The sequence below is a fragment of the Mirounga leonina genome, unplaced genomic scaffold, assembly GCF_011800145.1.
Source record: "Mirounga leonina isolate KUSES-001 unplaced genomic scaffold, KU_Mleo_1.0 Mir_175, whole genome shotgun sequence".
NCBI lineage: Eukaryota > Metazoa > Chordata > Mammalia > Carnivora > Phocidae > Mirounga > Mirounga leonina.
In genome coordinates, this window is record NW_023270453.1 from 15,938,441 (window position 1) to 15,960,945 (window position 22,505).

Sequence of the window (22,505 nt, forward strand, 5' to 3'; positions counted from 1 at the left end):
TAAGAGAGTTCTGGTACTTCTACCTTCTCTCCTGCTTTTGTTGTTGTTAGTCTTACCTATATTACCTGTTCTGATGGAATATTCCGTGGTGGTTTCCAATTTGCTTTTTTTGATGTCTACGGATGTGGAGCATCCTTTCAAGCGCTTACGGATAATCATCTGTCTTCTTTGGAGGAGTGACTTGTTCAAGTCTTGGCCCATCTGTTTATTGGGTTGTTTGCTTTTTAGGATTGATTTGTAGTTCTTTAGATAATGTGGACACAAGCCTTTTTGTCAGAGGTGCGTGTTGCAAACATATGCTTCCAGTCTATCACTTATTTTTTCATATTCTTAATGTCTTGGGATGACCAGAAGTTTTTGATTTACTTATCTTTTACAGTTGGTACGTTTTGGGTCCTCTCTAGGAAATCTTGGCCTATCCCTAGTTTGCAAAGCTATTTGCCTTCACTGGCCCTTAGAAGCTTAATAATTTTAACTCTTATGTGTATACCTATCATGGATAAATCTAGGGTATGAATTTTTTTATGTTCAGATATATAATAAAATTAATTTTTGTATGTGAAGTAAGGTTCTTTTTCCCCATAAATTTATCCATTTGTTCCAGAGCATTTGTTGAGAAGATTTTCCTGCCCTCATTGAACTGCCATGGCATATTTATAAAACAATTAACTGAACATACATGTGTGAGTCTATTTCTGGCCTTTCTATTCTGTTCCATTACTCTATTTGTCTATCCTTCTACCAGTTTAAACTGTCTTGGTTACTGCAGCTTTATAGAAAGTCTTGGTATCAGATGATATGAATTCTCCAAAATTGTACAATCTTATTAAGATAGCCTTAGTCTATTGTGTTTCCAAAGAGGTTTTAGAATCAACTTGTCAAATTTCTACCAAAAAGTGTATTGGATTTTTTTAAATTGTAATTGCATTGAATTTGTTGATCAACTTAAGGTGAACTGATGTCTTTTTTCAAAGAATGAATCTTCCAATCCATAAACATTGTACATTTCTCCATTTATGTAGTTAATTTATGTTGGCAATGTTTCAGAGTTTCAGTTCAGAAGTCTTGCGAGCTTTTAGTAAATTTATTCATGAGTATTTTATTTTTTTATGCTATCATAAATGATTGTTTTTAAATTTTTTAATGTTCTAATTGGTTACTTCCAGTATATAGAAATAAATACAAGTGATTTTTGTATATTAAGACTGCTAAATTTACCAAGTTGTAGTAGTTATTTTTCAGATTTCTTAGTAATTTTATGTAAGCAATCGAGCCATCTGTGAATAACATTTATTTTGAAATCTACTTTCTGATATTAATGTAGCTACATCAGCTTTCTTATGCATACCTCTGCATAATGTATCTTTATATATATTTTATTTTCAATCTATCAGTGTCTTTGTATTTGAAGTATGCTCTCTTGTAGACAGTACAGGGTTGGGGCCTGCTGTTTTATCCAGTCTGAAAGTTCCTATCTTTAAATTTATGTGTTTGGTGTATGTTTCATACAATTACTGACATGGTTGGCTTTAAGTCTGTCCTTCTGCTACCCTGTTTCCCAGGTGTCCCATTTGGTTTTGTATTCCTCTATTCTTCTTTTGCTCTCTTAATTTTGGCTAACCAAAAAAGTATTTTAATACTCTATTTTATGTCTTCTATTGCCATTTTAGCTACATTCTTTGTATTGTTATTTGGCAACTTCCCTAAGCTTTCCAGTATGCATCCTTAACTTATCACGATCTCCTTAGACTTAGGATCGTATCATTCCACATATAAGAACTTTATGAAAGAAATATTCCACTTACCCCAACTGTTATACTGTAGTTGTTACACATTTTACATTGACATATGCAATAAAACTCACCATGCACTATTATTTTTATTTTAAATAGTTCTCTCTTTTTTTTTTTTAAAGATTTTTTATTTATTTGAGAGAGAATGAGATAGAGAGAGCATGAGGCAGGGGAGGGTCAGAGGGAGAAGCAGGCTTCCCGCCGAGCAGGGAGCCCGATGCGGGACTCGATCCTGGGACTCCAGGATCATGACCCGAGCCGAAGGCAGTCGCCCAACCAACTGAGCCACCTAGGCGCCCTAAATAGTTCTCTTTCAAAGAAATTAAAAGATGATCTTTCTACTTACCTAAATATCTACCAGCACTCCATTCTTTTCCTGTAGACCTATTTCTGTTATAATTATCCACATAGCCTGCAGAATTTCCTTTCAGCATTATCTTTTATAACACAGGTGTGCTGGTAATACATTCTCTAAGCTTCCATTTATCTGAAAATATATTAATTTCATCTTCATTTTTGAAAGAATTCCAGGTTGGCAGGCTTTTTTTCTTTTTACAACTTTGAATATGTTCTACCATTATTTTCTGACTTCCACTGTTTCTGCTGAAAAGTCAGCCATTATTCACTATTGTTCCCTGTATGTGGTGTGTCCTTTTTCTCTGGCTACTTTCAAGATATTCCCATTATCTTTAGTTTTCAGCAGTGTGGCTATGATGTATCTAGGTGTGGTTTTCTTTATATTTATCCTGCTTGGAATTCACTGCTTAAAGCATCTTGGACCTCTAAGTCAATGTTTGTCATCAAATTTCAGACATTTTGGCTATTATTTCTTCAAATATCTTTTCTGCCCCATTCTTAATGTCCTACTGCTTTGGGACTTCAGTTAAATATGATAGGCTATCTGATATTTTCCCACAGGTTACTGGAGGTCTATTCAAATTTTTGTTTGAAATTTTTTTCTCTGTGCTCATCAGTTTGATAATTTCTATTGATCTGTCTTCAAGGTGTGGTGAAGCTTATTTCAGATATTATAATTTTCAGTTCTAGAATTTTTATTTGGTTCTTTCTTATAGTTTTCATTTGTCTTCTGAGATATCCTATTGATTCACTCATTATGGCCATGTTTCCTTGAAATTGGTAGTTGACAATTTTTTTCTTAAAGGGCCAGAGAGTAAATATTTTCAGCTCACAGGTCACCTAGTCTCTGTTGCAACCACTCGACTCTGCCTTTACCGCATAAAAGCAGCCACAGACAAAATGTAAATGAATGAGTGTGGGTTTGTTCCCATAAAACTTTCTTTATAAAAATAAATGGCGATCAATTGTCTGCTAATTCTAAAATCTGGGTCATTTTAGGGTCTGTTTCAACTGACTCCTTTTTTTTTTTTTTAAATGGATCACATTTTCCGGGCGCCTGGGTGGCTCAGTTGGTTAAACGACTGCCTTGGGCTCAGGTCATGACCCTGGAGTCCCGGGATCGAGTCCCGCATCGGGCTCCCTGCTCAGCGGGGGGTCTGCTTCTCCCTCTGACCCTCCCCCCTCTCATGCTCTCTCTATCTCATTCTCTCTCTCAAATAAATAAATAAATAAATAAATCTTAAAAAAAAAATGGATCACATTTTCCTATTTCTTCACATGTCCAGAATTTTTAAAAACTTGCTGGATATTGTGAATTATACATTTAGAAGGTCTGGAATATGTTGTCTTCCTTTAAGAGGTATTGAATTTTGTTCTTACAGGCAGTTCAATTACTGGTGCATCCTCCTGTCTAACAGGTTTGGTTTTAGTCTTTGTAAGGGTGGGTCTGTTTGGGGGAGTACCCAAATTCCAGCCATGCCAGCAGCCTAGAACTCTGATTTTTTTCTCTCCTCAGGCAGTGAGACCATGGCTCTGCTTGGGTTCTGCTTTGGTGCGACTTGGCAGGAAAGTGGCCATGAAGGAATCCATGGCAATGGTGGGGTTCACTTCATGGTTCCCTCTTCTCAAATAATATAGTGCTGTACTGTCTGTTACTAAATACCTGGAAACACTTTCTTTGCACATTTTGTCTGGTTTTAAAGTTGTTTTCAGCAGGAGGGTAAGTTTTGGTACCAAAATTTTGTCATGGCTAGAGGCAGAAGTCCTCATTGATTTTTCCCCCCTTCAATTATTTTATCTAGCTCAGGGAATAGCCATTGCTTATAAGTTTGTTTGTTTTTTTTTTAATTGACTTTATGGTTTAAAGTAGTGTTAGGTTTACAACAAAACCAAACAAAAGGTACAGAGATTCTTCATATACTTCTGACCTCATTCATGCACAGCCTCCCACATTATCATATTATCAACAGCCCCCACCAGGTAGTGTATTTGTTTCAGTTGATGAACCTATGGTGACATTTCATTATCACCAGAGTCCACAGTTTACATTAGGCTTCACTCTTGGTGTTGTATATTCTACGGGTTTGGGCAAATGTATAATGACATGTATCCACCATTATAGTATCCTACAGAGTATTTTCACTGCCTCAAAAATCCTTTGTATGCTGCCTGTTCACCTCTCCCTCCTCCCTAACACCTGGCAACCAGGATCTTTTTACCGTCTCCATAGTTTTGTCTTTTCCAGAGTGTCATACAGTTGGAATAACACAGTATGTAGCATTTGAAATTGGTTTCTTTCACTTAGGAATATGCATTTAAGTTTCCTCCATGTCTTTTCTTGGCTTGATAGCTCACTTCTTTTTAGCACTGAATACTATTTTATTGTCTGGATGGACCAGAGTTTACTTATCCATTCACCTACTGAAGGACAGCTGAATGTAGCTTCCAAGTTTTGGCAATTATGAATAAAGCTGCTAGAAACATCTGTGTGCAGATTTTTAGGTACACATAACTTTTCAACTCTTTGGGTACATACCAAAAAGCATGGTTGCTAGATTGCACAGTAAGAGTGTGTTTAGTTTTGTAAGAAATTGTAAAAACCCTCTTCCAAAATGGCTGTGCCATTTTGCATTCCCACCAGCAAGGCATGTGGGTCTCTGTTGCTCCACATCCTTGCCAGCATTTGGTGTTCTGGATTTTGGCCATTCTAAAGGTGTGTAGTGGTATCTCCTTGTTGTTTTATTTGCACTTCCCTGATAATATATGATGTGCAGTATCTTATCATATGCTCATTTGCCATCTACATATCTTCTTTTTTTTTTTTTTTTAAAGATTTTATTTATTTGAGAGAGAGAGCATGAGAGGGGGGAGGGTCAGAGGGAGAAGCAGACTCCCTGCTGAGCAGGGAGCCCGATGCGGGACTCGATCCTGGGACTCCAGGATCATGACCTGAGCCGAAGGCAGTTGCTTAACCAACTGAGCCACCCAGGCGCCCGCCATCTACATATTTCTTTGGTGAGGTGGCTGTTAAGGTCTTTGGCCCGTTTTAAAAACTAGGTTGTTCATTTTCTTATTGTTGAGGTTTAAGTCTTCTTTGTATATTTTACATAACAGCCCTTTAGCAGATATATCTTTTGCAAATATTTTCTTTCAGTCTGTGGCTTGTTTTCACTACCTTGACAGTGTCTTTTGAGTGCAGAAATTTTTTATTTTAATGAGGTCCAGCTTCTCAATTCTTTCTTTCATGGACTGTGCCTTGGATGGTGCATCTAAAAAGTCATCACCAAATCCAAGGTCATCTAGACTTCTCTTATATTATCTTCTAAGAGTTTTATAGTTTTGTGTTTTACATTTAGGTCTGTGATCCATTTTGAGTTAATTTTTGTGAAGGACGTAAGGTCTGTGTCTAGATCCGTTTCTTTGCGTGTGCATACCCAGTTGATCTAGCACCATTTATTGAAAAGACTACCCTTGCTCCATGGTATTGTCTTTGCTCCTTTGTCCAACATCAGGTGACTATATTCGTGTGGGTCTATTTCTATTTCTCTATTCTGTTACATTGGTCTATGTGTTATTTATTCTTTCGCCAATACCACATTGTTTTGATTACTGTAGCTTGATAGTAAATCTTGAAGTCAGGTAGTGTCAGTCCTCCAACTTTGTTCTTCTCCTTCAATACTGTGTTGGCTATTCTGGATTTTTCTGCCCCTCCATATGAACTTTAGAATCATTTTAGAATCAGAATTGATATCCATACAATAAGTTACTGGGAGTTTTATTGGGATTGCATTAAATCTATAGATCATGTTGGGAAGAATTAACATATTGACAATATTGAATCTTCCTATCCATGAACATGAAATATCTCTCCATTTATTGAGTTCTTTGATTACTTATGCCAGAGTATTGTAGTTTTCCTCGTATTGTTCTTATAGATATGTTGTTCTATTTATACGAAAGCACTTTATTGTGGTGGTGCTAATGGAAATGGTATTGTGTTATTAAGGTCAATTTCCATTTGTCCTTGCTGGTATATAGCAAAGCAACCGACTTTTGTATAATAGCTTTGTATCCTGCAACCCTGCTAAAATTGCTTATTAGTACCACAAGGGGTTTTGTCTGTTCTTTCAGATTGTCTACGTAGACAATCATGTCATCTGCAAAAGGAAGTTTTATTCCTCCCCAATCTGTACATCTTTTATTTCCTTTTCTTTTCTAATTGCATTAGCTAGGACTTCCAGCACCATGTTGAAAAGTGGTGATGAGAGGGTACATCCTTGCCTTGTTCTTTCATTGGTTTTTGGGATTATTATTATTACCTTGTTTTAGCAATAGATTTACCTTCTGATACTCAAAACATAGGTTGGTATTGATGTACAACAAGTATCAGTGAATGGTACTGAGGATATGGGCTGTAGAGAGAGATGACCTCTTGCAGGAGACAGAATTAAGGTAAACTTCAGCCCTGCCTCTATCTGAATTACCATTCTCCTTTCCTGGACAGAGGAAAAAAGGAAGGAAGCAGAACGGGCATCTATTCTTTGTCTATTATGTGCGGGGTGCTCTGCAAGTTACCTTTGTATGTTATTTCATGCAATCTTTAAAACAAACAGTAAGGGGTACCTGGGTGGCTCAGTCGGTTGGGCATCTGCCTTCGGCTCAGGTCATGATCCCAGGGTCCTGGGATTGAGCCCCGCATCGGCCTCCTTGCTCGGCGGGAAGCCTGCTTCTCCCTCTCCCTCTGCCTGCCACTCCCCCTGCTTGTGCTCTCTCTCTCTCTGTCAAATAAATAAATAAATAAAATCTTAAAAAAAAATAAAAATAAACAAATAAAACAAACAGTAAAATGATGACGATGATTATAATACCCAGTTTACAGAAAAAGTGGCCAAGCCTTAGATAAGTAAAAGCAGTGACACTATATAGCTAGTAAGCTGGTAGAGCTAGGATCTAGAAGCCCATTTTTCTCCCCTTTCCACCGTGCTACCTTTCTTGCCTTAATATGATGATTATTATGATTACCAGTATTTATTCAGTACATAGGTTACATGTCCCTTCACAATCACTGGCCCTTTGAGCCATTCAAATTGTTTCCATTTAGACCCTTCTTGGTGAGAGCTGGGGCGAGCTGTCCACACTCTCCTCATCTTCCGTGATTTCGGAGATCAGGAGTATCCTGAGTCTTGGACAAGGGTGGTCTTCAGCACGGCAAGATGCTGAGCACAGCGTAAGGACAAAGAGAAGTCTCACTCCAATGGAGTGATGATTAATAAGCAATCGCTGGACTGTTCTCTGCCAGCAACGAGTGCAGCAACCAGTGGATGTGGTGCCTGTGCTGGTTCCTGTGATCCTTCCTAGCCACTCTCCTTATCCAGCCTGTGGCTTTTCCCTAAAAATCTAATCTCTCGAAGCAGGACTTGTTGCAAGATATGCAATGGAATCATTTTTCTGATTTGAGCAGCGCCTTTTATTTCCTTAATACTTGGGCATTTGGCCACTATTTCAGGTGTCCTTGGTGGGAAACCAGTGTCTGTTTTTGAAGGGGGCTGAGAAAGGGTCAAGTTTTTGTGGTATGAGAAGGAATTTGGTAAACTCAGCGGTGTGAAGGTAAGTGAAAAATACACACTTCCTACTTGCCAGACTTTGGGTGGAGCACTTTGCATATATTTCTCAAAAAGAAAAGAAAAGAAAGGAAAGGAAAGGAAAAGAAAAGAAAAGGAAAGTGGTACAGAATCATTAATTATAGAAATTCTGACAATCCTTATTTCCTGAAAAGTATTTCTCGCCGACACATGTCCCTCAGTTAAATTTACATGGCTTTCCTCCTTCTTTTCCTCATATCTTCTGGTCGTCTTCTCTCTTTCTATACTTGTTCAGCATGAGGCATATTCAGAATAAAACCTCATTCGTTTCTATTCATTTAGTTTGAAATAAATTGTAATGTGGAGAGGAACTTGGTTGAAGTCAAAGTTTGCACTGTCTCTGATACAAAGGTTTCTAAAGAACGGTGGCGACAGCCTTCATTTCTTTCTGGGAAGAGGTGGAGGCACCCATAAATCCTTTAAAGAAAGTGAAGTGTGTGACGAAATCATCACGGGGTTAAGTATGTGAGTGTTAGAGTGGAACCTCCTGAACTCCTAACACGCCTCTCTTTCTTTGCAGACCTTTGTGACGATAACCCACCAAACCTCCAGCACGCCACATACAGAGCTCTCCAATACAAGACGGGCACGATATTAAATTGCGGCTGTGAGAGAGGATTCCGCAGACTAAGCAACTTCATGCGTTGTGCGGGAAACTCTAGCCACGCTTCCTGGGAAAACAAATGCCAATGCATAAGTACATGTAAGTGTTTCCTTTTGTGACACCGAGGGAAAGAGAAGAACCCCAGCAAAGAGGGAGACAGAAGCTCACACCTCATGCCACCCATATGCTCACTGGTGCCACTCACCTATCCTAGCTCCACCCCCAGCAACATGGCAGCGTGAATTCCCAACAGCTCCCCAGGATGCCTCCGTGCCCTCCCTCTTCAGTGTCCATATCCGCAACCCTAAGGAAGAAGCTCTGGGTGGAAAAGTGGAGGCAGTGGGCGAGGCATTTCCTTCCCTGATGAGAGTTAAAAATAAAGGGAAGAGAAGCTCATGCTACTGAGTCAGAGAGTCTTATCTATTACGAAATTTTTTTTTCTTTTTTTTTTTTAAGATTTTATTTATTTATTTGAGAGAGAGCAAGCATGAGAAAGCATGAGCGGGGTGAGGGGCAGAGGGAGAAGCAGGCTCCCCGCTGAGCAGGGAGCCCGATGTGGGGCTCGATCCCAGGACCCTGGGATCGTGATCTGAGCCGAAGGCAGACGCTTAACCAACTGAGCCACCCAGGCACCCCTATTACGGAAATTTTCAGTGTGACTCCCATGGGGCCTTTTGGGCATTTCTTCAGAGGGCAAATACATGGTCAAGCAGAAAGGACTGTCAGTCCAGGGTCTTCCCAGCCCAGTGTCAGGAACTGGCATTCCAGAGTGTGAGAAATAAATTCCCCCAAAGACCCCACTGTCCCCTGTTCCAGTCCTGCAAGACCCTGGCTGCGCTGGGGGAACAGGGAGAAAATCAAGTCCAAAGGCAGGTCAGGCCGGTGTGTGGGCGAGACCCCAAATCTACACTGGGGAAGCAGAGAGGAAGAGGAAGCTGTTCCCTTCGAATGTCTTTATTTCTGGACTTTTTACCCTGGCTTGAGAGCCTGTGGCCCTCACTGCCAGACGTGACTGGAATCAGCAGTGGACTAAGGGTCCTGAACCTCATAGCTGCTGGCAAGGGCGAGCAGAGAAGGCAGAACTGCTCGCTAGGAGACTGTAGGCCGGTCACCTTCCTGGAGTGGAATGTGGAGGGAATGACCCCCGAGGGGCTTTCTAAACCTAAGTTGCGCTGATTTTGCTATTCTGTGTTCTTCTTTGAATCCTGAAAGCTCTCTCACAAGCCCGATTTCTCTACCAGGTCTTTTGTCCACTCTGTGATACTAGAACGTGGTGAAAAGTGGGGGGGTCCATTTGTCCTTTTATTCCTCAGCCCTGGAGATGGTGTCTGTGAGCCACAGAGAGTTCTGTGCCATCCACACCAGGCACAGACTGCAAGGTCTGGGGACCTCTGCTGAAGCACCCCATTGCCTCTTTTCCCAGCAGACCCTCCCCGGACCCTCAGCTAGAATCCCGAGCCCCTCACGGCGGTGCCCATACTCAACTCCTTTGCCAAAGTCTTCACATTAGAGAGGAGTGTGGTAGGAGGCTTCTCTTGTGCTTGCTTTAAGACTGAATCCCTTTACCTTTTAAGTGGACTGCTTTCGGGAAACAAGGGGAGTCACACCATTCCTCCCGGCCATTGCGCCGCTTGCGCACAAGGCTGGCAGGTGGGTGGCAGGAATGGAGTCCCTTTAGGGGCGACACACATGCATCAGACAATCTTTCAGTTCCTTCAGAAACACGTTGTGGGCCACTGACATCATGCACGGGAATACTGCCAGGCCCCACTGAGAGCACCCCAAGGGCAGCGCGTGTGTGTGTGGCTCTTCTTTGTAACCCCTGCACCCCAATACTGCCTGGCATGTCACAGGCAGTGGAAAGGTGCTCTTTGAATAAATGAATACACAAAGAGTGTTTTCTATTTTAAGCCTCTGTGAAGTTATTTGCTTCTTTCTATCTATATTCTCTAGCTTCCAAGAGCACAGAAGGACAAGTTACTCCTAAACCCAAAGAACAGAAGGAAATGCAGAGCCAAACGCCACCCATGGACCAAGGTAACCTTCCAGGTAAGAGGCGGATCTGCACCGCGGTCTCGCTGACTCCTGGGAGCCAACCCTTCTCCCGCGGGTATACCCCGTGCTCCCCGGAGGAGGGAAGTCTGTTCCACAATCCTCCTCTGTCAGGATATCAGGTAAACAAGAACGATTGTGCAGTGTTTGTGGACTCTAGCGCCACTCAGGATTTCAAGCCAACATGGGCTCTGGGCTTCCTCCTGCTTTGGGAGTTGGCCAAGTAGAACTGGGCTCAATTCAATTCAACGCAGTGCAACTGATCTGAGTTCAAAAGCATGTATACTGGGACTCTCTGTGCCCAGCCCTGTAGACAGCCATTCCTGCCCTCGAGGAAATGCTCTGTGTTTTCCCCTTCAATACAAGGTAATCAACTGCCAGCAAAGCAATTTACCTCAAAATGTTTACCTTATAAACAGGGTTGTGAAACATGCAGTGCCATGTTGGTGAGCATTAAAGTTGCAAACCTCTTAGCTAAGGGGATGTGGGAGAGCGAGCACAACTCCAAAATGAATCACGGTGAAGTTGGGTCCTCATGTCGCGAGGACATAGAGCCGTTAGGAAAACCTGAGCTTTTGGGGGACCCACTGACCTTTACAAGACCCTATTGTCCTATGCTAATTGTATTACCTTCCAAAAACACTTTATCATCTTGTATATAATTTCTTTTGAACCTCACAACCTAATGAGTCAGGGAGCAGGGTTATTACTTTGATTTACTGAAGAAAATGAGACACAGAGAAGTTAAAAGACTTGGATAAACTCACATTTAGGAGGAAGTCCTCAGGTCTTACTAGGGACCTTTCTACTGATTACTTCTTTTAAATTAATTTTAACTTCTTTGCAGCTTCCATTATTAAAAAAAAAAAAAAGACAAATCCAGGGACACTGTTGCAATATGATGTTTTTATGTTGTACCCCAACTTTGGTCTGAATGGCATTTCAAAACACATTTAATTGTTTGTTTTTCTCTCTTTTTCCCATATTACCCTGAATGGTTATTTCAAGGTTTCTCAGGAGGTCAATGTTTGTTGTCCTTATTCAAGAGATAACCACTGGTTCTGGCCACAGATCCTCTTAATGGGATGTTTTCATTTGAGAGAAGCACATGTAATTTAAACAGGTTCAGACCATCATGGATTTTATTGGCTGTTAAAGAAATTTTATTCTGAGACTAAAGCACAAGTTCAGCCATGATTTGCAAGGGCAGGGGGGTGATGTGTATGATCCTTTTAAAGGTCGTATTGGGTATTCAGATTGTGGAAGGTCTGGAAGGTCAGAGCACATGTCTGGGGAGAGAGGGTACATGTGGTCCCGTATATCCAGATTTGGGGTGGGGTAGGGAATCCTGAGAACAAATCAGAGCAGGACATGATCACTGGGGTTAAAGACCAGTCAGGCTTGGGTTTTAGTTGGGCGAGTGGAAGGTTTGAGGGCATGGAGAACTTTCAGAGGCCTTGGCAGGGCTCACATAGAGCAAGCTTTAGGCATGGCTTGATCAGAGATCCAGGTTCCATTTCCCTGAGATTCTCTCAGCCCTTCCCTCCTTCTGACTTTGGCTCTATCTCCAGTCCTTCAGCCATAGCCCCAAGATGACCAGGAGCCACCACCCGGGGATGTGCCTCCTCATTCACGGTGGGCTTCACCTTTCATTGACCCCAGTGGGCTTGAGCCTACCTTTATTCCTCAGCTGAGACTGCCCTTCCCACTCCTGTCCACTTATGAGAACCCTGGCCATCACCACAAGTAACTGCACATTCCTCTGGGTTCCCACAGCAAATGTCTGCTTCTCAGCAATAACACTCAGCACATTCTGCCTTCAGATGTCTTCCTCATTCAATCCATCGTCCACTCCCACGGGAGTGATGGGGTCTGTGTGCCTTCCCTCAAATGCCTGGCAAAGTTCCTGACACACAGAAGTTCTCAGTACATATTGGTCGAATAAAAGAAAGAACGAATGGGGGCGCCTGGGTGGCTCAGTCGGTTAAGCGGCTCAGGTCATGATTCCAGGGTGCTGGGATCGAGTCCCACATTGGGCTCCCTGCTTGGCGGAGAGCCTGCTTCTCCCTCTCCCTCTGCCTACACCTCCCCCTACTTGTGCTCTCTCTCTGTGTCAAATAAATAAATAAAATCTTAAAAAAAAAAAAAAAAAGACTGAATGAATGAACAAAATGAGAACCAAGGTCCGGTGTGTACAAAGAGGCAAGTCGAACTCGGGTTCACTCAGGATGCCTTCAGAACTTCCTTTCCCTCTTCAGGTCACTGCAGGGAGCCTCCTTCCTGGGAACATGAAGATTCAAAAAGAATCTACCACTTTGTGGTGGGGCAGACGGTTCGCTACCAGTGCGCGCAGGGATTCAGGGCCCTGCGGAGAGGTTCTGACAAGAGCATCTGCAAAACCATCTCAGGGAAGACCCAGTGGACACAGCCCCAGTTCAAGTGCATAAGTGAAAGTAAGAACGGTTGGTTTCCAGGTGTGGAGGCACCTGGTTGGGCTCTATCACCCTGCTCTTTCCATCGGGCTGAGCGGAGTGGAATTCCTGACCCACCAGCTATGTGACCGCGGGCAAACCACTTCGCCTCCTTGGGCCTCCGTTTTCTCTCATTCTAGAAAATAGACCAGATACACTAAGGTCTCTATCACCTAAGGTTCCCTACACCCTGAGTGAGGATAAATGGTAGAAGGTGGAAGAGGAGGGACGATCTCTCGAGTGTTGCAAAGCATCCCAGATGCTACTTCACTGGAGACGATGCTGCCCTGTCCTAGCCGATCCTGAAATTCGACTTCTTCTTCTAAGCTACCCAGACCTCCTCTCATTCAAAAGGGCAAGTCCAGCCTGCCGCCCACGCGCTTCTAATTTACTGATATATAATGCACACTCATTATTTGTCCGGCACTCCACTGTTAGCATGCTCCTTCTCCTGTAATTCCCCCCTGAGCTTTGATAAAAGTGCAAATGTGCAGGGAAGGGGCTGATTCAAGCAGGCACGTGCACGCGCGCATGCACGCGCACACACACTCATTCAGACAAACGTACAGCCCACCTCTGCGGAGGTCTACTGTTTTCATTCTGAAAGCGTATTACTATTTTTACAACCAAAAGCCGCTCACATTTAAACCCAAGTGTTACCGGTTTCTTACCTCACCGCCTCTCCCGGGAGTTTCCCTGGGTGAAATCTGAAACCAGCCCGGTAAGCGGAGCAGCGCGGGGAGAGACCAGAGAAAGAGGCAGGGCACCGTTGGCAGGTGGCGGTTTGAGTAAGCGGAGGGAACTTACATACAGGGCTCCTGTGGGGCCGGCCGCAAGACGAACGGATCCCCGCGCTCCCCCACCAGATCTTACAAGTTTATAGAGAGGCCTTAACCGGGTTCAGTCACATAGACGCTGCAGGTGTTCTCGACACCACGTCACTAGCTCAAGGCTGTGTCCTTGGAGAAGCCTCTGGGAGCGGGAAAGGCAAGCGGGAGTCATATTCTCAGGACAGGGAAGCGGGTGAGGAGCCTCCGAGTGCCTGGGTCCATGGGTCAGTTGGCATTCGAGTCCTTCTGATGACATTCCCTGGCAGTGTGCCTGCAGGGAGCCACATGGCTGGCCGGGGCACTTGCCGCGCGTGTCGCTTCCCTTGGAAGAGGATGACAGGGCAGTGTCCTGGGTAACTGGAAACCCCCGCAAAGAACAGGGAACCTGTCACAGAGAGAAGCTGTCCTTTTGTGCATTTCTACTTCATTTGATGTTTCGGTGGTATCTGGATTATTATGACCTGTTTCCAAGCCACAGATGGAAACCAGGGCTGAAGAGGAAGCTTGGGGATGAGAAGTTGCTCAGGATTCCACAGAGCCAGGATCAGGGTCAAAATTCCCTCTGACCGGGCTTTGCTGGAGCCATTTACCCACTTGCCCCAGACCCTGCTGTAGAGCCACACTGTGTGGGACCCCCAGACAAAGTGCTGAGAATGGAGATCGGCACCCCACTGTGTCTGGGGTCAGCTGAGGAAACCCGCATTCCCCACCCTCATCACTTCCTCTCTCCACCAGGTGATGAAGAAGAGCCTCAAGCAAGCACCCATGCTCCTCCTGGGAGAGACACTTCCTGTCCCTTGATAACAACAAGTGCTACAGGTAAGACTAGAATTTCTGGGAGGATAAAAGCTCGGCCCTGAAGGTCAGGCAAGAGAAGGAAGACCGTTTGCCTGGGGCAGCCCCTCCCGCAGCTGGGTCAGCAATAGCACCTTCCCCTCTGACCTCCCAACCCTCAAACACAGCAAAAGCAGGGCACCGGGGTGTCTCAGTCAGTTGGGCGTCTGACTCTTGGTTTTGGCTCAGGTTGTGATCTCAGGGTTGTGAGATCGAGCCCCGTGTCCAGCTCCACATTGGGTGTAGAGTCTAAGTTTGTCTCTCTCCCTCCACCTTCCCCCCTGCTCTCTGTCTCTCTCAAATAAATGAATAAATCTTTAAAACAAACAAACATGTCAAAAGCAAGTGTCGGAAACAGGAGAAGCCAGGCTGAGGATGGCATCTCAAGGCAGAAGAAGGAATGATTGTCCGTCAGATGCCTTCTGCCAGGCTCCGAGGCTCTAGCTCACGAGAGGTCCTAAGCTCTCCAGCTAGCGCAGTCTGATAATCAGCACAAACCGAGCATCTTCTCATCTCTCTTCTGCACAGATTTCCACAAACTCACAGAAGCGGCTACCACCGTGGAGTCATTCATATTCACAACCGAGTATCAGATAGCAGGTGGGTAGGGGGCACGCCTTCTGTTGACAAAACACACCCCAGACAGAGACTGTGGGATATGTTGCTTGGTGGTCTGGTGGGTCAGTCAGTTGGTCGGTTAGCTTAAAATGCCCCACTCCTTACACTGTTTAATAGTTACACGAGTAAAAGACTAATCCGGATATTAACAACACAAACTCACAGTAATCAGTCATAGTAAGCGGACTGTGAACTCTCAAAGCAGCCCCAAGAAGCTCCTCCTGAATGGATCCTAAATGACAAAATACCCCATAAACCCCACAGTTGTTTCCTGGTAGGAGAGAAAAACAGGCTTTGAGAGGGGGAGAAAAAAACGAGCTCATAGAAACAGAGCAAAGTGGTGGTTGTGGGGGCTGTGGGTCAGGGGGAAACCGGGAGATGTTGGTGGAGGGACACCGACTCCCAGTTGGAAGATGACTACGTCCTGGGGAGCTAATGGACAGCATGGTGACTTTGGTTAACAGTACGGTATTATATACTCGAAATTTGCTGAAGGAGTAAATCTCAAGTGTTCTCACCGCAAAAAGGAAACGGTAGACAGGAGGGGTGGTTGGAGGTGTTAGCTAGTGCTAAGGTACTAATCGTGTTGTGATGTACACTCACATCAAATCAATCCCTTGCGTGCCGCAAATGTCGGTTACGTGTCAGGACAGTTTGGGGAAGAAAAGGAAAAATGCACTGTGAAGCCCATGCAAGACGGGTGGTTAGTGGGGCAGGCAGGGAGGTGGCTCCAGCACCAGAGGAAGGCAGCATTTGGGAAATAGGAACACTTTAAAGAGATGCTTATGTGTCTATCCTTTCTCCTTGTATTTCGACGTTTCCTTCACCCATCGCAGGCCTCCCTGGTGGCCCCCTTAACTGAGGCCTCTGAACCTTGGTGAAGAGCATGCTTGTCAGTTACTTCATGCCCCTCAGAAAGAGCCAAGCCCCTCGAGGAAAGGCGCCAAGCCCTTTCCCACCTCCCCAGGGCTCCAGCCCCAGTCCCTGAGCCTCCTAGGAAATCATGTCGGGTGGGAGCTGCGTTCTGGGAAGGGAAGGCAGAAACGCCAGTGCACCCCTCTTCGGGAAACCCTTGCTCTGCGGGGATTTTCTCAGCCTGATCTGCAACCCGGCCCAGCGGGCACCTTTGCTGAACTGCTTCTCTGTTGACAGTGGCCGGCTGCGTTCTCCTGCTCATTGGCGTCCTCCTTCTGAGCGGGCTCACCTGGCGGCGGAGATGGTGAGTCCGGGCGGTCGGGGTCACGAAGCCCTGGCCGGAGCTAGCTGGTGGAGCCTGGTGTGGGAAGAGCTTGGGCAGAGATCCCCTCGCCCCCCGCCCGCCCCCTTCTCCTATGAACCTGCAGCGGTTTGGGGAGTCATAGAGAGAACTGGTCAACCCACACATCCCCAAAGTGCCCAACAAGAACCCAAGCGCAGGGAAATGGGAAAGCAAAGGAAACTAGCATTGGTTGAGCGCCTACTGTATGCCAGGCTCGATGCGTATCTAATGAACATTCCTGAACTTCTCTGAACATTTGAAACAACTACAGGTGCCCTGATCAAGCAACACAAACAGGTGTGCATGGCAGAGGCCAAAACTGCAACCTGAATCTAGAGCCCAAGACCTTTCTGCTCCCATCACGTGGCTGGAAGGAAATCAAGGGCAGTGTCCCCCTGGGTTTTCCTCTCCGGCGCTCCCCACTACACCTACTGCGGACACTCAGACCGAACGCCCTTGACTGGGACGTGACCCACATGTGGCCTTAGTTGCATTAACTCGGATTTTCAAGTTGCTGATTAGAACAACCAGGAGAGATTTTTTTTTTTTTAAACCAGTGCTTGCTCTCCAACCAGAATCTCTAGGACATCAATCTTTTTCTTTCCAGCTGAGATAAAATTCATCATTCTAACCATTTTAAAGTGCATAATTCAGTGGTTTTTGGCAACGTTGTGTATATACCACCACTAACTCATTACACATCAGAACATTTCCATCACCCCAAAAGGAAACCCTGTACTCCCCAATTCCCCCATTCCCTGGAAACCACAAATCCACTTCTCATCTCTGGATTTGCCTGTTCTGGACATTTCACATAAATGGAATCATACAGTATATGAACTTTTGTGACTAAGACATTGGTATTTCCTTAAAACTCCTCAGAGGCACCCAATACACATGCATCCAGTTTTGACAACTCTGTGCTAGGCCAGTAATTCCCAAACTTGAGTGGGCTTGTTCATCAGAAGCTCCTGGAGGGCTTGTTAAAACACAGTCTGCCCGGCCCTGCCTCCAGAGTTTCTGATTCAGCAGGTCTGGGGTGGAGCCTAAAAAATCTACATTTCTAGCAAATTCCCAGGTAATATTGATGCTTGCTGTTCCAGGTACCAAACTTTGAGAACCACTGCACTAGACAGATAGCAGGAAGGATCAAGAGAGTGAATTCATTTCACACACACACACACAGAAAGGCCAGTTTCTCCCTCCCTTTAGACAGTAGCCTACAGACCTCCTATGTCACTGTCCTGACTATCCAGGACATCCCATAAATGTGCCATTTAACCCACCTTGATTTAAACTCCCCAGGAAGACCCTGAGAACACACAGATTCATCCCCCAAAACCCAGAGCTCTTAGATCCTACAATTAGCCCAGACAGAGAAAAACCATCAGATGTCTTTTATTGTTCTATTGGTCATCGGGCCCACAAATACTCTTGATTTCCCTCATGTGGATTAAAAAGTGCCAATTAGTGCAATGCAGAGGATAAGCCCCCTAGGGTTATTGTATTAGGAATTGCTCATGTAAATACCTGACAGTCTACCCACTTCTCTACGGTATGAGCTGCTTCCTGAGGCGTTATTTTGGGATTATGTGAGATGAAGTGGGTCAGGTACTCAGTACATTGTGGGAACCCAACACGTGGTCGGTCCTCCCCTCCCTGCGCTGACAAGACCTAATACCCTTCAAGGAAATTTTCACTTGGTAGCTTCAAGATAAAAAGCCTTCAGACACAGGGGCGCCTGGGTGGCTCAGTCGTTAAGCGTCTGCCTTCGGCTCAGGTCATGGTCCCAGGGTCCTGGGATCGAGCCCCGCATCGGGCTCCCTGCTCTGCGGGGAGCCTGCTTCTCCCTCTGACCCTCTTCCCTCTCATGCTCTCTGTCTCTCATTCTCTCTGTCTCAAATAAATAAATAAAATCTTAAAAAAAAAAATTTAAATAAATAAATAAAATAAAAATTAGGGGCGCCTGGGTGGCTCAGTCGTTAAGCGTCTGCCTTCGGCTCAGGTCATAATCCCAGGGTCCTGGGATCGAGCCCCACATCGGGCTCCCCGCTCTGCGTGGAGCCTGCTTCTCCCTCTCCCACTTCCCCTGCTTGTGTTTCCTCTCTCACTGTGTCTCTGTCAAATAAATAAAATCTTAAAAAAAAAAAAAAAAGCCTTCAGACACAAAGGGACAAAGGTATTTGGCAGTGGTAAACGTTTGGAATTTATGCTGTGACGTAACGAATACCCTGAAACTAGATGAGTTCCCGGAAGCTCTCCCAGAATTACCGTCTTTCAGGAGACACACATTCATTCCTCAAACTGAGCTTTCTGCCACCCGGTCTAGCTAGGGAGAAAAGCCTTCCTAGAATCTAATTTCACCTGGTGGTGCCCTCTTGTGGCCACACAGAAATCCTACATTTGACTTTTTTTTTTTGGACCAATTACTAGGAGCCAGTGATAAACAACAGCTGTTGGCTTCCCCTGGCTCCTGACAACCAAAAGCTGAATTTTCATGAATTTTGTGAACTGTTTTTAAGCACAGCCATTATCGAAAATTCAGTATGTAAACATAGTTACATAGGTTATATTAAAAACAAAGTTAATAAATACTCCAAAGTAGCCACTTTCTAATTATTTTACTACTTTATTTGTTCTCAGGGTTATTTAAATCTATTGTATCTGTATCGAGGAATTGCAATATGATGGTCTGCTACTGCATACCTCTTCCCAATTCTGTGTTCACTTATGTCACGTTGGTAGCTCGAAACCGGGCGTGGTGGGAGTACGTACACCATGGAAATAGGCCAACTTTTTCAGAGAGCTGGTTGTTAATCATTTACCAGCACACCATTCTTACAGCCCTGCCCCACGGGAGCTCTGAGCAAGGCAGGAAGTGATGAGATATTCCTGTGGACTCAGTAAGGGCTGGGGAAGGTCTAGGACTATACCGTCCAGCACGGTAGCCACTGGCCACATGGTGGATATTTTAGTCTAAACTTAAATAAATGAAATAAAATAAAACATTCAGTTCATCAGCTACACTAGCCACATGTCAGGTGTTCAATAGCCTCATACGGCTACCTTATTGGACAACACAGATACAAAACATTACCATCATCAGAAAGTTCTTATAGTACAGTGCTGGCTAGAAACTAGGAGCTATCAATTCATGAAAATCACTTAGCACTGCTACTATTATTATCCCTTCTCTGCACCTTCTGTCCTCCACATAATTCAAAAAAATTTATAGAATATCTCCTATACAGATGTTGGGCAAAGGGCACAGGCTCGCAATTAGAAAATGAATAATTTCGGGACGCCTGGGTGGCTCAGTCGGTTAAGCGTCTGCCTTCGGCTCAGGTCATGATCCCAGGGTGCTGGGATCGAGTCCCACATCGGGCTCCTTGCTCGGCGGGGAGCCTGCTTCTCCCTCTGCCTGCCTCTCCCCCTGCTTGTGTTCTGTCTCTCTGACAAATAAATAAATAAAATCTTTAAAAAAAAAAAAAAGAAAAGAAAATGAATAATTTCTGGAGATCTAATGCACAGCATAGTGATTATAGTCAACAATACCATATTATATACTTCAAAGTTGCTAAGAGACTAGATCTTAAATGTTCTCCCCACAAAAAAGAAATGATAATTATGTGACTCGATGGAGGTGTTCGCTAACGCTATGGTGGTAATCATGTTGCAATACAGTAATACAATATAGTAAAAAATATATAAACATGTTGTATAGCACAAACTTACACAATGTTACATGTCAATCGTATCTCAATTAAAAAAAAAACAAAACAAAACACTGTCACAAGAATATCTGCTATGTGCCAAGCACTTGCTAGGGACCCAAAGATGAATGCAAATGGCCCCTGCTCTGAGGAGCTTACAGACCCATGGAGGAGAAGAGGCCAAAAATAGAGAGTGCAAATACAAATTTTTAAAGCCCAAGATTGAGGTGTTATAGGAGCAAAAAGGAAGGACACTTAATCCTACATGGGGTGCCAACAAGAGTTGACGGGGCCTCTGGCCGGATAAAGGAAGACGGGAGATGGCTGCTAAGTGGGGACGGGGGGGAGCAAGGGGAGAGGTAAGGTAAGGACAATGTCCGGAGAAGTCAGGCAGTTCTCAACATCAGCTTGTGAGGTGCACGGGCAGTGGTGAGAGCAGTGCTGTAGGGATGGACACTGACCATCAGACCCACAGGTCAGACAGAGGGGTTCGGACCCTATACTGAGGGCAACAGAGAGCCACAGAAGCTTGACCCAGGGACAAATGGTAGCACTGGCCCTTCGGACAGTCTGGCTACAACAGAGGCTAGATTAAGGGACCAAGGAATCATGGTGGCAGTTATGACAGAATATGTGGAGAGACACGGTGAGCATGAGCTAGGTCAGTGGGCACACATTAAAAAGGAGGACAAGAATCAAGAAATACATAAAGGGGGTCCAATTAGCAGGATTTTCCAGCTGATTGGCACTAAGGGTTAAGGAAGATGGAGCAGGGATGACCCCAGATTTTCGAGTATGACAGAGGGACTCCTTAGCCTCTGGATGAAATAAATGCAAATAGCAGGACACCCCTTGGGGGATCAGCCCCAAAGCAGAACCCATCCTGCAGTCCTGAGATCCACGCAGGCTCCACACCCGTAACCACCCAGCCCTGGAGCTGACAAGGAAATGGAAGATCTACTCACGGCACAATGATTGCATCATCCTGCTGTAGGAGCCACAGGGCAGCCAGTCTGGGCCTCTGGAGGCACCGAGAGGCCTTGGGGTCAGATTTCAGCCTGTGGGAAGGTAACAGGATCCAGGGGTGGAATTTTAAGTTAGCAGGTCAGTGGGGGGTTATGTGAAAGGCTCTAGGCACATCGGTTTAGGGTGGGGATCACATTTTTTTTCTTGGTGCATTATTACACCTATGACTGTGACTTAGCTGTATCACTACAGGAGGAAGAGGAGAAGAACAATCTAGAAAACCAGGAGTGGTAAGAAGCCAAGAACAGCTCACAGAAGTCATAAAGCACGAGCAAAATCAAAGAAGTCGAACACTTACCCAAGAGGCATCTCCCGTGATCTCTCCGGTTTTGGAAAACTCTGAAGTCCCACGCTGACACACCGGGCAACTGCAACCTCATGACAAAACCAGCTCTGTAGTATCAATGAGTGAACTCGACCTGCTTCTCAGCAGTAGTTCCAAGGTCACTGGAAGAACAGGAAAGAACCGCCAGAACTGTAGGTCTTACTTTCATGTCGACATGGTCATTCAAGCTTGAATAGCATGGGACTCTGTCCACACCATATATGGTATAAAGAACAGTGGCTTCATGTTAATTCCATCCTAACGTCCCAGTTTAGAAATCCCAAGGAAAACCCTAGCAGGAATGTAAATAGACACATACACACACACTCCTTACCCTATGTAATTGGACCCCATCCTGTGATTGACTGAGATCCTTCCCCAGCTTCTGATTGATTCGGTTGATTAGTCCATTCTCCTGGCCACATTCCTTAATGAATGCTTTCTAAGAACTCTGAATCTTTTTGTCCTTAGCTCCGTCCTCTAAACTAGCCCCCTTTCACTGAACCTTCAGTCTGAACTTCTAAACAGAAGCCATAGCAGAGTAATCTTTGGCTAACACCGACAGAGGGCAGCCAAGCCTCTGGGGGATCACAGAGCTTCAGTGTTTAAAAGGATTTTTACTAGAGGTATGCTGGGAAAAAAAGGGTAAACTAAGTCCCAGGTAATGAACTGTACCTAGTAAAAAACTCTACCTGTACATTACTAACACACCCCCTTATGAGTTAGTTTCTGTGGGATTGCTATAAATGATGCTCTGAATTTGGTCTGCACGAATGTGATGTTCACAGACGCATCATGTGCGAATGCTTACATTTCCGAATCAGTGTTATAAAAGCACTGATAAGGGATCAATCCATTCAATGTTTATGGATGGAAGGAAAGAAGAAGGCAGTATGGCACAGGGAGGGAGATCACACTGACAGAAGGTAACATGGAAAAGTTCGCCCCTTAGTAGCCCTCAAACTGTTAGCAACATGGTTAG

The 22,505-nt window shown here is 44.6% G+C and overlaps 1 protein-coding gene across 1 annotated transcript in view; it reads left to right on the forward strand.

The window, feature by feature from the left end:
* Positions 1 to 21,546, forward strand: part of IL2RA (interleukin 2 receptor subunit alpha) — a 51,099-nt gene extending 29,553 nt beyond the window's left edge. The window contains exons 2-7 of the mRNA XM_035021713.1: positions 8,313 to 8,495; positions 10,350 to 10,445; positions 14,485 to 14,568; positions 15,112 to 15,183; positions 16,354 to 16,420; positions 21,391 to 21,546. Coding sequence (XP_034877604.1) covers positions 8,313 to 8,495; positions 10,350 to 10,445; positions 14,485 to 14,568; positions 15,112 to 15,183; positions 16,354 to 16,420; positions 21,391 to 21,415 — 527 coding nt within the window. The 3' untranslated portion in view covers positions 21,416 to 21,546. The remainder of the gene's footprint in view (positions 1 to 8,312; positions 8,496 to 10,349; positions 10,446 to 14,484; positions 14,569 to 15,111; positions 15,184 to 16,353; positions 16,421 to 21,390) is intronic.
* Positions 21,547 to 22,505: the final 959 nt, after the last annotated feature.